This window comes from Ascaphus truei, chromosome 3, assembly GCF_040206685.1.
Source record: "Ascaphus truei isolate aAscTru1 chromosome 3, aAscTru1.hap1, whole genome shotgun sequence".
NCBI lineage: Eukaryota > Metazoa > Chordata > Amphibia > Anura > Ascaphidae > Ascaphus > Ascaphus truei.
The window spans coordinates 45,121,929-45,136,003 of record NC_134485.1 but is presented as its reverse complement, the minus strand read 5'-3'; the positions used below and the strand labels follow the sequence as shown (position 1 = coordinate 45,136,003).

Sequence of the window (14,075 nt, the reverse complement as noted above, 5' to 3'; positions counted from 1 at the left end):
TATTCTCTCTGTACAGCACAGTCAGTAGGCAACTCTTCCCAATGCAGTCACAGCTCTGGTCTCAAACTTCAGATGGTCCCTGGACCTGCACTACGGGTCAAGGGCCCCCGCAGAAGTCCCAGCTCTTCCCTGATCCTCTAGCAGGACCAGGGGTATAGGTAATCACTAATTTCCCCGAAGGGAAGGAAACCTGGGCTTGCCAGTGCACAGCCGTCTGGGTGTGATACCTTGTCTCTCTCAATGGTAGAGACCAACTAACTATAATTTAGGATGCAACCCTCTTAAGCACAGCAGGGGGAGGGTACCAGGTCTGAACCCAGGATTTGGTAGAACACAGACCTGATCCCAGCTCCTCCCCTGTCACTCAAAGGTAATGCCTTAGTGGGGAAAACCCATGATTGATCCCAACACTGCCTGCTGGTACCAGGACTGATATGTCAGTACAGGGTTGAATAGTAGCCACACCCAGCCATGGATACACTAACAATAAAAGATTAAAAAGCCTAACCATTAAAATCATTTTAGCTTTAGCTGGTAACAATAAATAAACTCCTAGTCTTGGGGTTTGTACTGAATTGACAGCAGAAGAAATGTACATCGTTGTTCACTGAACAGTATACTGTACTACCTTGTTTATGTCTTGTAATGAGTACATAACTTAAAAAGCAACTGGGTCATCGGTTTTATCAGTATGAAGCACTATATATCAGTATATTGGTTTCAAATAATACTAAATATGGTCAAAAACTAGGGACTCTAATAAAGGCATCAATTCTAAATGTATATGTAGAATTTACATTCTAGGTGTATGGTTTTCTTAATTCACTTACTGTTGCTAACGTGATTTCTTTTAAGATTATTTTACACACAATTTTAAATAAATGTTTCTAAAGGATATCAAATATTTTTTTCAACGAACAATGTATTAGTAAGAAACAGACATATAATAAAAGTTAAAAAAAGGTACTCAAAGGATCAATGTTTAGGAGAGTGTCTTATGTATGTTAATTTACAAGTATTATTTCAATACATCAAAAACACAGCGCAAGCAATGTGCTGTGCGTATATGTCTCTTTTGCCCTGTTCTCCAGATGAGAGATGCTTAGGACTATGAAATCTAAAGACAATAAACAAGAGTCAAACAATACCAACAGTGAGCAATAGCCTAAAAGAACTCAAAGTTGGCCCTGAAGATCACTAGATTATCAAAATTGTAGGTATTGTATGCCTTATGTACAGTATGTAACAAATCTATTTAACAAAAATTAAAGATTCGTGAAAAACTAGACTTTATTATGCATCAACTTTACAAGACAGATCCAAATATGCTTTTTCTATGGTTGCCTAGGGTTTTAACTTTTCCTACATTTAAGTATGATTTATATAAGCATTGCTAAAACACAACATTGAAAATAATCTGAAGAAATATTAAACCCTGGAGGCTTTTCAAGCACTCCGGAAATACAATGTGAACAAACTAAGCAAAAATAAATTGCAAATCACCTGTTCAAACGTATATGTGGTGAAAGATGATTGCTTTATTTATTTTTAAAACTTGTGAAAAGTCTACATGCTGTGCGCACGCATGCGTGGCACCAAATACATTTGTGCTTTGTGTTTGTTGCCGCGGTAGACACAAATTGTAACTGGGAACCAATATAAACAAGGATAAGGGAACACAAAGGGCAAAGGGAAATGTACCTATTAAAATGTTCTGTGGTTCACTTTTTACACCAACGCCAGCACTTGTACTTGCAGCAACTTCAACACGGTACTGTATCCCAGGGAAAAGACCACCTATCACCACTGATCGAATAGCAGCATCTACAGTTTTGTTGATGTGAAACCGTGTCTCGTTACCTAGGCACCAGATCTGAAGAAAAATAATATTTAGAACAAAAAGAAGAAGAAAACACTGACATGTTTCATCAGATTTCTGGCTGAATTAGATTCCAAAAATATTTATTACGTCAACAGCGCCAAAGAAAATGCTATTCAAACCTTCTTACTATTTAAACTCAAAGCTGCAAAAGGAGTCATTTGATGTGCATAGCATAGAGGTCCCTTATACAAGGGATTGTCCCTTTTTTCATTATATGTTCCATTGTTCCTGAAAGGTCTGTTGGGATGCATAATTGTTTCTTATTTCAGGAGGCAACGGGACAATTCAGGGGCGCATGCAGGTCCGTCCGGCAGTGATGGGAGGAGGAGAAGGATACCGGCAGAAGAAGGCGGGGGATGTCGGCTGGTGCAGAGGGGAATGGTGGCAGCAGTGGAGGGCAGAGGTGGAGCCCACCTAAGCAGTCCGACCCGGAAGTCAAATACAACTTCCGGTGTTTGCCATCAGGACGGGTAAGAGTTGTGGACTGCAACAGGGCACTTTTAGCGAGGAGGGGGGCTGAGAGATGGAGAGAGAAGGGGTCTGAGAGATGGAGGAAGGAGAGAGGCTGAGAGATGGAAATGGGAAAAAAATGAATAGATTTGAGGAGGAAAAATGAATAGATTGGGGAGGAATAAATTAACAGATTGGGGGAGAAAGAAAGGAATAGATTGGTGGCGAAGAAATTAATAGACGGGGGAATTAATCAATCGGGGGGGAAATAAATGAATATATTGGGGGAAATGAATAGATGGGGAAAGAAATTAATAGAATGTGTCAAATAAATTATTAGATGTAGTGGGGAAGAAATCAATATATTGGGGGAGGAAGAAATGTATAGATTGGGGGGAAGAAATTCATAGATAGGGGGGAAGAAATGAAGAGATTGTGGGAAAGAAATTAATAGATTGGGAGAGAAAGACATGAATAGATTGGGGGGGAAGAAATAAATAGATTGGGGGAGAAAGAAATGAATAGATTGGGTCAAAGAAATGAATAGATTAGGGGGAAGAAATTTATAGATCAGGGAGAAATAAATGAATAGTTTGGGGGGGGCAAATGAATAGAGTGGGGGGTGGGGGAAAGAAATTAATAGATTGGGGGAAAATAATAGTTTTGAGGGGGGAGAAATGAATAGATTGGGGGAAATAAATAAATAGATGGGGCGACTAAATGAATAAATTGGGGAGACAAACTTAATAGATTGAGTGGGAATTAATAGATTGGGGGAAGAATTAAATAGATTGGGGAATAAGAAATTAATTGATTGGGGGAAGAAATGAATAGATTGAGAGAGGAAGAAATTAATACATTGGGGAGGAAAAAATAAATCGATTGGGGGAGAAGTCAATAGATTGGGGGAAAGAAGTGAAGATATTGGTGGGGAAAGAAATTAGTAGATTGGGGGTGAATAAATTAATAGAATGGGGAAGGAAGAAATTAATAGATAGGGTTGGAGAAATTAATATATTGGAGGAGGAAGAAACAAATAGATTGGGGGAGAAATAAATTAATAGATTGGGGGGAAGAAAGAAACGAATAGATTGGAGGAGAAAGATATTAATAGATTGGGGAAGAAGAAATTAATAGATTAGGGGGAAGAATAGATTGGGGGGAATAAGTGAATAGATTTGGGGGATGGGAGAAATGAATAGATTGGGGGGGTTTAACTTGTTTATTAATGACATTGAAGTTGGCATAGAGAGCGAAGTCTCCATCTTTGCTGATGACACTAAATTGTATAAAATAGTAGAAACAGAGCAGGATGTAATTTCTCGCAAGAAGGACTCGGAGAGACTGTAAACTTGGGCAGGTAAATGGTAAATGAGCTTTAATATAGATAAATGTATGTAAAATTATGCATTTGGGAAACAAGAATAAACAGGCGATTTACAAATTAAATGGGGATAAATTATGGATGGAGATGGAGATGGAGATGGATTTAGGAGTGCTTGTAGACAGCAGGCTTTTCAATAGTGACCAAATTCATGTAGTAGCTGCAAAGGCAAACACGATCTTATCTTGCATTAAACGGGCAATGGGTGGAAGGGAAGTAAACATAATTATGCCCCTTTATAAAGCATTAGTTAGACCACACTTTATGAGATATCATTGGATGATACCTCTTTTCACTGGAGGCTTTTGTTTGTCTTCCTATGGGTCAATATACTGTAAGTACGATATAGGAGAATATAATACGTTGTCTAAATTTAGCATAGGTTGAACTTGATGGACGTATGTTTTTTTTTCACCCTCATCTACTAGGTAACTATGTAAATTAATAGATTGGGCGGAAGAAATTAATAGATTGGGGAGTAATGAATAGATTGGGTGGGGGAGGAATTAATAGATTGGTGGGAGGAAATGAATAAGTTGGGGGAAAGAAATTATTAGTTCAAAAGGGAAAAAAATTAATGTGGGAGGAAGAAATTAATAAATTGGGGGGAAATAAATCTATAGATTGGGGGAAATAAATGAATACATTGGAGAGGAAGAAATGAATAGATTGGGGGAGGAAGAAATGAAAAGATTGGGGGAAGAAATTAATAGATTGTGGGAGAAAGAACTGAATAGATTGGGGGGATTAATAGATTGGGGGGAAATGAATAGATTGGGAAGGTAGAAATGAATAGATTTGGAAGGGAGAAATGAATAGATTGATGAGGAGAAATGAAAAGATTGGGGGCAAATTAATTGATTGTAGGGGAAATGAATAGATTTGGGGAGGAAAAAATGAATAGATTGGGTGGAAAGAAGTGAATAGATTTGGGGGGGGGAGAAAGTAATAGATTGGTGAAGGAAGGAATGGGTAGAAATTAATAGATGGGGGGATGAAATTAATAGATTGGCAGAAGAAATTACAAGATTGGGGGGAAGAAATTAATAGATTGGGGTGGTAGAAATGAAAAGATTGGGGGGAAAGAAATGGATGGACGGGGGGGGGGGAGAAATGGATTGGGGCAGAGGAAGAGCTGGGGGAGGAGAAACAGTGTGTGTTTTTGTTCCTAAAACATATATATGAAATGTCTGGCTTTAAATTTAATTTTCCTACTGGATTTCTTTGTCCCATATTATAAAAACTTAAATGTGATAACCTTAGCATAGCATGATGACAATAATAATAAAGCACCCTATCGCTTAATTTACTGCCCTGTTTTAATGTTGACTTTGTACTACTATTGTTTATAGATACTCAATTATATATGTGCAGTATGTACAAAATTATGTAAGACGTGTAATTTACACCTGATAGCTAAATCTTTAAAAAACTTTTTAAATTGTTCCCATGCTTGCTTTATAGTACTTAAGAAACTGCAGCTACATACAGTACTGCTACATGGTTAAATGCAGTGGATAATATTTTCTAAAGTTTTTATTGCTCTTGTGTAGAAGTTAACCATACTCTATGCTTTAAATATATTATAAAGTATTAATGACTGCAGTACCAAGATTAATTTAGTGAAGTAATAAGTATTGATAGAGGTGAAGTTAAGGTTAATACCGGCATGGGGGTTAATTAATCTTCTTGCAATATTGATCCCACCTAAATTTAAATAAAAAATATATATATATACACATAATGTTTGTTTTTAGGAACCTTACTAGTCACAATGTAAATGCACCTATGTTAAAATAACGTGAATGTACTGTAGTATACTGATAGCACAAATAAACATTTTCATTTGACACCATGGAAAATAATGGTAAAGGGAATTGAGAAATACTGTATATAGCCATTAAACAGGAGAAAGTGATAGTCATGTGAATTGGAATTTAAATGCATTAATATTTTTGATACTGACTAATTTATCTATGTGACAATGTTCTATTGAAATTCACGTCACTGTGACATGATGAAATAACATTACCTTATAGTCCTGAATTATTCCATTTTGGTGATCTGCAGGAGGAGGGTCCCAGGAGACACTGATGCTAGTGCTATTGTTGTTTCCCACTGTTAGAACAGTAACAGACTGTGGCGGGGCACTTGGGGCTATAGCAAGGAAAGAGAGAATCAGGAAAGAGACATTAATCGTGCAGTTGAAGCCTCATTTTTGCTAACCTGGTTTATATCCAGGCAGGCAATGCGCTGAGCTCACAGATCTAAATATGCAAACATAGCAAGGTACTGATGGTGAAATATTAGCTGTTGTGATAACATCTGCTTAATAAAGAGGCAGCAATCCATGTACAGTATGTGTTCCTCAGCAAAAAAAAGAATGTTTAATTAATTACAGTGTTGTATTCTCCAGAGTTCCACTGCATTCGCCATTTGTAAAAAACAAAACAAAAAAAACACATATCATTTTATTCCATCAAATACAACAAAGATAAAATCAGCGACGTTTCGAGCGTACAAAGCGCTTTGTATGCTTGGCAAAGAGCCATCTAAGCTTGAAACATCACTGATTTTACCTTTGTAGAATTTAATGGATTCAAATGATATATTATTTACAATTGGCAATTTTTGGTCCGGATATTGCTGTTCTATCCACTGGCACCCCAGACAGATAGTGATTTGATGTTTTTTTCTATTTTTTTAGTTCTCCATAACTATACCCTTTTTTGCTATCTACTGTATAGTGTGAAGGGATTAGGGCACACACCTAACTAGTATAAACCAGACTACTGGGGAGGGTGCTGCTACCTGAGTACCTATAAGGTACTGTACAAAAATAACAAAGGGATAGGCATAACATACATATGGTGTGCCTATCCCTTTGTTATATATATATATATATATATATATATATATATATATATATATATATATATATATATATATATATGTATATATATATATATATATGTATATGTATATTTATATGTATGATGTAGAGGTGTCTGTACCGTGTTAGCTGAGCTTAATAATCAAAAACGAATAGACAATACCATTCTGTGGCTAACGAAATGCAACACCCGCTTACATTTCTACACCTACCCACACCATTGGTATTCCCAGACACACCTGTTGTAAAGCGCTGTATACACTGTGGGCACTTTATAAATATATATGTACACACATACATACACACACACCCTTACATCACTAACATTCAGGGACCATTTAACACCTTAAGTCATAAATCGCATACTGCACAGGGGGGAGGGATAGTTTTCTGTCACAGATACATTCCAGGATGCACTGTTTTTAAGTAAGATCCTTTATTGCTTTATCCATTGTAACACTGCCGGAAAATGAGATCACTGTGTCTCGAAAGCTCGCACAAATAAAACCATTTTACTAGCCACAGAACGGTATTGTCTATTCGTTTTTTATTATATATATATATATATATATATATTAATATATATATATATATATATATATATATATATATATATATATATATATAACACTCCAGTCAAATAATTCTAGTGCCTATTCATGCCGCATGATTACCAGAGGCTAGTCAATATGCTTAATCATTTCCAAACGGGACTGTAAAAGCCAGCACAGGATATAAAGAATGTGTTTATTAAGTCGTACCGTACCAAATGGTTCCAGGATCCTGACGTTTTGATCCCCAGGTATACATAAATAAATGTACTGTATATGATATCATAACAGGACTTTACATAAGCATTAATAAAACGTAACTAATTTTAACAATACACTGTCTCACTTATGTTCACTCAATTAGTTTATACAGCATTTACCTCTCAAAATTACTTTTTTTTACCTTTTTGGCACAAAAGTAAGGTTCACATGCAGTGGTCATACATTTATAAAATTATCAATTTTCATGTGAACAGGTATTTGTGATTCAAGAGTAATATCATATGAGAGAAAAAAGGACCCAGTCTTCCAGCACTCTGTCACAACAAATGTAGAATTATAAAATTAAAATACTTTATTGATAACCAAGAATAAAAAATAGGGTGTTAAAACGTAATTAAACGGTGTGTTATAACAGCACTTGACTGTATCCTTCATAACCCATCCGAGATAAGGTGGGTAGATATAGTGATAAGATCCCTTATAGATATTCGGGATCAAGGCGCTATCTGTTATAGCTTCCTAAAAGATATAGGAGATGGGTCTATTGGAGCTCACTTAGAGGTAAATCTCAGTATTAGTGTATCAGTGCATGTGTTACGCACTCAAGTGACACACCAATAATATAAGCGTTTTATGGCATAGTAAGCGACAGGTTAGACCATATCTGCCCCTGCTTGAAATAGCGCTGCTCGCTTGATAATCTCGCTAACATTGAAGGTGCTAGGTCTATGGTGGAATCGTATTGTGCCCACAGATGAAATAAAGCGCAGGCTAATAAGCAAACAAAAGGTAAGGTATAATTCCGTTGGCATTGATCAGGTGTGTATTTGATATACCATGGACACCTATACGTGCCCTGAAGAAGCGTTCACTACGTGAAGCGCGCGCGTCGGCATTTTCTCTCCTGCACACGCGGGAAACCGGTTGATTTGAACACAACAGCTGATGGATATTGATCCGCGTTGTTAGACTTGCGGTTTCCCACGGCGTGTATGTTTACTTAGGATCGCGCTGTGTCACTGTACCGCGGGATCCTACTACCTCACAGGGTCTATTCACTCACAGACAGGCAGGTCCTCGAGCATATCAGCGCTGATATAACCAAGATCAGCGCTGATATAGGGGACCATGCGATTCACAGATAGACACAAACTGGTATTAGGTTTTTATCTGTCATCAAGGGTTAATAAGGGGGGTGGGGTGATCATACAGTGTGTTTTTCATCCCATCAGCAACCCCACATACACCCGCTTTACCTACCGGTTGACACTGTTGGCATTTTGTCAGTGTACTCACCGGATACTGGCAGACTTACTTTTGAGCAGTTTACAGCGTTGATACCAGCTCTAGCCACCACAATTATAGTGGAGGTTGCTTCAACATTAGCTGCCTCCTTTATGCACCATATCACCCAGCCCTGGGATCAGTGACTGTGAATGTGCACTAGGTGTATTTATGTGGATTCAAACAGAATGGCTAATGTATGACTGGTAATCACACTGCACCATCAAGCTCAATATTGATGCAGCCATACTCAACTGATAATATAGGTGAGCCCTGTGGATCAAGAGCACACCCATAAATCCTACGACATATCAGCAGCACATATGGTGGTCTGCATCAATTACTTTTCTGCAGTATAGGTGTCCATGGTATATCAAATACACACCTGATCAATGCCAACGGAATTATACCTTACCTTTTGTTTGCTTATTAGCCTGCGCTTTATTTCATCTGTGGGCACAATACGATTCCACCATAGACCTAGCACCTTCAATGTTAGCGAGATTATCAAGCGAGCAGCGCTATTTCAAGCAGGGGCAGATATGGTCTAACCTGTCACTTACTATGCCATAAAACGCTTATATTATTGGTGTGTCACTTGAGTGCGTAACACATGCACTGATACACTAATACTGAGATTAACCTCTAAGTGAGCTCCAATAGACCCATCTCCTATATCTTTTAGGAAGCTATAACAGATAGCGCCTTGATCCCGAATATCTATAAGGGATCTTATCACTATATCTACCCACCTTATCTCGGATGGGTTATGAAGGATACAGTCAAGTGCTGTTATAACACACCGTTTAATTACGTTTTAACACCCTATTTTTTATTCTTGGTTATCAATAAAGTATTTTAATTTTATAATTCTACATTTGTTGTGACAGAGTGCTGGAAGACTGGGTCCTTTTTTCTCTCATATGATATTAATAGTCTCCATCCAGTCAGCACCTCACTGTGGTTAGCATAAGCTGTGCGGGTTTTTTCTGTGTGTGTGATTCAAGAGTATCAATATTTTCAAGTGTACAATAGAACGAATATTTTTCCAATATTGTCCACAGATATACTAATATTCAAAGTTAACCCTTATTCCATCACACCAAATCTAAATGAATATGCAATTCACACAATATGGTGAAAGGACACAAAACGCTGTAGAAGTTTTAACCACACCCAAGTCCCAATCGACCTAATAAAGACACAAAAAGCATAGAAGTGAAGAAGAATATAAGAATAGATTGAAATAAATTAAATATTGTCCAAAAGGTTTACTCCCTTTTTAAAAGGTGGGTTTTTTTCCATTCACAAACAGTATGCGATATTCCTTTTGAAAACTTTTTTAAACTAAATACAAAAATAACTAAATTATCTCACACTATTACGGAAAAGCAAAGTCACAATATGTTAGGGTCTTATCTTTTTTTTCTGATTCTCTCCCTTATTTCTAAAAGACACTTCCTACACACTATACCTAATTACCAAAAGCTCAAATGACAAAAGCACATGCTAAGCACAAGTCAAGCTTTTCTAAAGCAGTTTCTAATGTGAACTAATCAAACCTGACAAAATAGATTCTCGGGACTTGAAGCAAATAGAAAGGTCGACAACACAATACATCAATAGAACATACAATACAATAGACCAGCTATTTAGTTTATTGTTGTGGCTATCTATACTGAAAATAACAACCTAGCAAGTTGATAATACAGATGTAGCCCAATTTACTGTCCCCGGGGCCACCAGAAGAAAAGCAAAATGCTACAGCTCTGTAAAAGCCACGGCTGCTTGAGAGGGCTCCAATCTTCCGAATGGCATCCCCCATCTGTATGTATGCAAAATACTGTATTGTCACAGACTATCAATAAGTTTGCCTTATCAAATGGAATAGCTGTATACACGTGTGTGTGGTGTGTGATGTGGGTGTATATATATATATATATATATATATATATAGCAAATGGAAATAATACTTTATGCTCATTTGCATGTCTTAGGCAGGTCTGCAACCCCGCCTTTCACCATTATCACCCAGCACACAGCACTTCCACTGCAGCAAGGGATTCTGGGAAATGACATGCAAATGGACACACAGTGTCACCTTTTGCTTCAAAACCATTTTTAACATGGTTCCCTATAGGCTTAAGCTTGCTGCATGGTCACAGCTTTGAGCACAGCCAGGGTTAAGATGCATAGCCAGAAAACCTGACCATGCAGCAAGCTTAAGCCTATAGGGAACTATGTTAAAAATGGTTTTGAAGCAAAAGGTGACACTGTGTGTCCATTTGCATGTCATTTCCCAGAATCCCTTGCTGCAGTGGAAGTGCTGTGTGCTGGGTGATAATGGTGAAAGGCGGTGTTTCAGACCTGTCTAAGACATGCAAATGAGCATACAGTCATATTTCCATTTGCTATATGCTTTGCTGTGGAGGGTTTTTGCCACTTTTTTTATCCCCATAACACACACACACACACACTAAGAAAACTTCATAACAAGCAATCCAACTATGCATCCAGCCACTGAAAAGATAGACTCCAATGAAATAGACACAGCACTGCAAGGTTGAATATCAGAATGTGATCTTTACCGTCCAAAGTAGAGAAAACAATGTTTTGTCCTCTCTGGGACCTTCCTCGGGGTGGTGTAAAGCCATACTGTGTGATGGGCAGATACATATACACTACTTTCACTCTGAAGTAAAAAGTGCCAGAGCACAGTTAACGCCCACAAAGCTGTCACAAAGCCACACCCCTAACTACCAAGCAAGCATCATAACAAACAATTTCAACATGGATATCTTGTTCTCTATGTTGTCTGCTGAAATGTAATAAATATAAAGTGATTTTTCGTTTTTATGTTCTACAGGGGCTGGGCTCTACCCAAATGTTTTCAATATTTAAAAACATACACTTTTGTTCATTTACATATAGCATATTCGTAGTGGTGTAATATTATGCATTTAATTTAAGCAGACCACATAGAGCACAAGATATTCATGGCAAGATGTTTTGCCTGGTACTCAGGGGCATGGATTCAGGGCCATTTCCTGTTGGCTGGCACTTTTCACTTCCGGCTTAAAGTAGTGTTTATGTATCTGCACATAACATATGGCTTTAGACCTCCCCGAGAAAAGTCCCAGAGAGGAATGAAACATTGGTTTCTGTACTTTGGACATTAAATATCAAATTTTGATATTCAACCTTGCAGTGCACACACACACCATTCTGAACTAGAATAAGTTTTACAAGCCTTCAAATCCAATAAAACACATTTTATTTTCTGGAACAATAACTCTGACTATTAATAACAGCAAATGATCCCAAATGATTTAGGAAGCATAGTTTTCCATGTACCTATTCTTTTCATCATAGTGATTTAAAAAAGAAATTGAATTGATAATGATTATTTATAATAAACATACTTTTAGTGGACACCTCGTGCCTACAGAGATTTGGTATATTCAGTCTTTTATATTTTCAAATATATATCTAGATTCAGAACATCTCCACTCATTGTCTACATTAATCTTTTAACCTGATAATCTTATCTAGAGATGGGAACATTTCTTGCCGATGTACGAATTCACTGCATAAGTTGTGTTTCTTTGCAGACGTGTGCATTGCGCTTCTTCGTTCGTGTATGCAATACCGCCGGCTGCCACTGCGCATTTCATTAGCTTGCAAATAATTACATTCCAGACCCTGAAATATGGGTTTTGCGAGAGAGTAGAAACAACATATGGAGAGACACCTGTGCACAAAAATGAGCACACCGATATACCTGGGATATATGCTAATAGGAGTAATTTAAATAAACTTTGCATATCCTATTAGCATATATACCAGGTATCTGAAGCATGCTCCTTTTTGTGCACGTGTCCCTCCATGTGTTGTTTAATGGTGGGTTTGAGGGAATATATACCACCTGGGACTCTAGTAAAATAGTTTTATTTCTCCTCCCATATATTTCAGGGTCTGGAGCATTTGGGCTAATTGAATGGCTATACATTTGCAGAGGGGAGGAAGGGGTGTTTTGTGGGTCAGTCGCCTGAGTGTTTTTACAATCAAAAACACCCTTGAATGTCATTTGAAAAACAGTTAAACAATTGTGACACAAGGGCCCATCTCTACTCCTATCTTTAATTATACCAGAACAACCTGTGCCTTGGAAATGGTTGCTTTTCTACTAGCCTCAATGGGCTTCCAATTTAATTTCCTGACTCCCTTCTTGCTCTGCATGGCACATTATTTGACTTTATCCCAAGCAATGTTCTAAAGCCATGTTTAATATACAGCAGTGGGAGGAAGGATAATACACAGTTAATAATGCAAGAACTTAAGTTTGCACATTGATGGGAATGGAAGCTCATGCGTTGTTAATTGTGTGCTATCCCTCTCTTCACTATATTAAATAGGGGGATATTTATTTAGCGCATGTAGCCTTCCCTAGCTGTTGGACTTCTTTATAGTACTGTTTTCATCATCAAATTTCTCGCACACACGTCTTCAATTTTCCTCTCTCATCAAGTACATAATTCCACCTCAAGTATCATCCTTCTGAGCCTCTTATTCTTATGCTCAAAGCTTGAAGTGATTACCAGAAATGTAATTACACACCTGTGTAAGTGGTACAAGAAAGTCAGTAATTCATTGTCAATGTATACCTGCCACTACATACACTACATTAAAAAATGTAGGCAGCCAACACACTTACACGTAACTAATGTATGGCAGGTCGTGCCAACATAGAACCTCAGTATAAATATCAGGGTTCCTAAGATCTAAAAGGACCCACACTACTCACTAAATGAGAATGTGCTCATATATACACTCTAACCAATGCACTCAAATGTGCTATTATTGTCACTGTTAGTCTCCCCATTCACTGAAATGGCCAATCACACTGCCAAAAGCAGAAAACTACTAGTGACTTGATGCCATTTCAGAGTATAATGGGTTAGCCCTTTAGTTTAACTGCATAACTTAACAGGCTGACTAGTTTTAATATGTACAACTTATTTTTAACTGTTGTTAGTTTCCATATATATTTATTACTCATTTAAGAAAAGTGAAAGGGTGAGCTTCCCTTCGCAGTCCTATAAATCACTAATCATAGAAACCAGTGGGTTAGTGGCCATCCACCAAAACCAGTTTTGCCTCTCAGTTAAATGGCTTAGTGTGTAGCTCAGCTTTGGGGAATAATCCTTTTAAATGCAAAGCTAACACCCACTGTTGGTGTTTAAAAGTAAAATAAACATTTGAAATATGATAATGCATGTTAATAGCAAAATAACACATTTTAGAAATTATAATGCAAACAAAAGAGTAGCTTCATTGTTTTCAGGCGAAAAGTTTTAAAATATCAAAAGAGGAGACCACGTTTATATATGGAGACTAAATAACCACTTT

At 37.4% G+C, this 14,075-nt stretch overlaps 1 protein-coding gene across 13 annotated transcripts in view; it reads right to left on the bottom strand.

Annotated features, from left to right (window-relative positions):
• Nucleotides 1-14,075, bottom strand: part of ROBO2 (roundabout guidance receptor 2) — a 1,224,910-nt gene that overhangs the window by 79,758 nt on the left and 1,131,077 nt on the right. For all 13 annotated transcript variants that reach the window (XM_075593984.1, XM_075593978.1, XM_075593980.1 and 10 more), the window contains 2 exons: nt 5,749-5,873; nt 1,702-1,873 (listed from right to left, as the gene is read on the bottom strand). In XM_075593984.1, the coding sequence (XP_075450099.1) occupies nt 1,702-1,873; nt 5,749-5,873 (297 nt within the window). The remainder of the gene's footprint in view (nt 1-1,701; nt 1,874-5,748; nt 5,874-14,075) is intronic.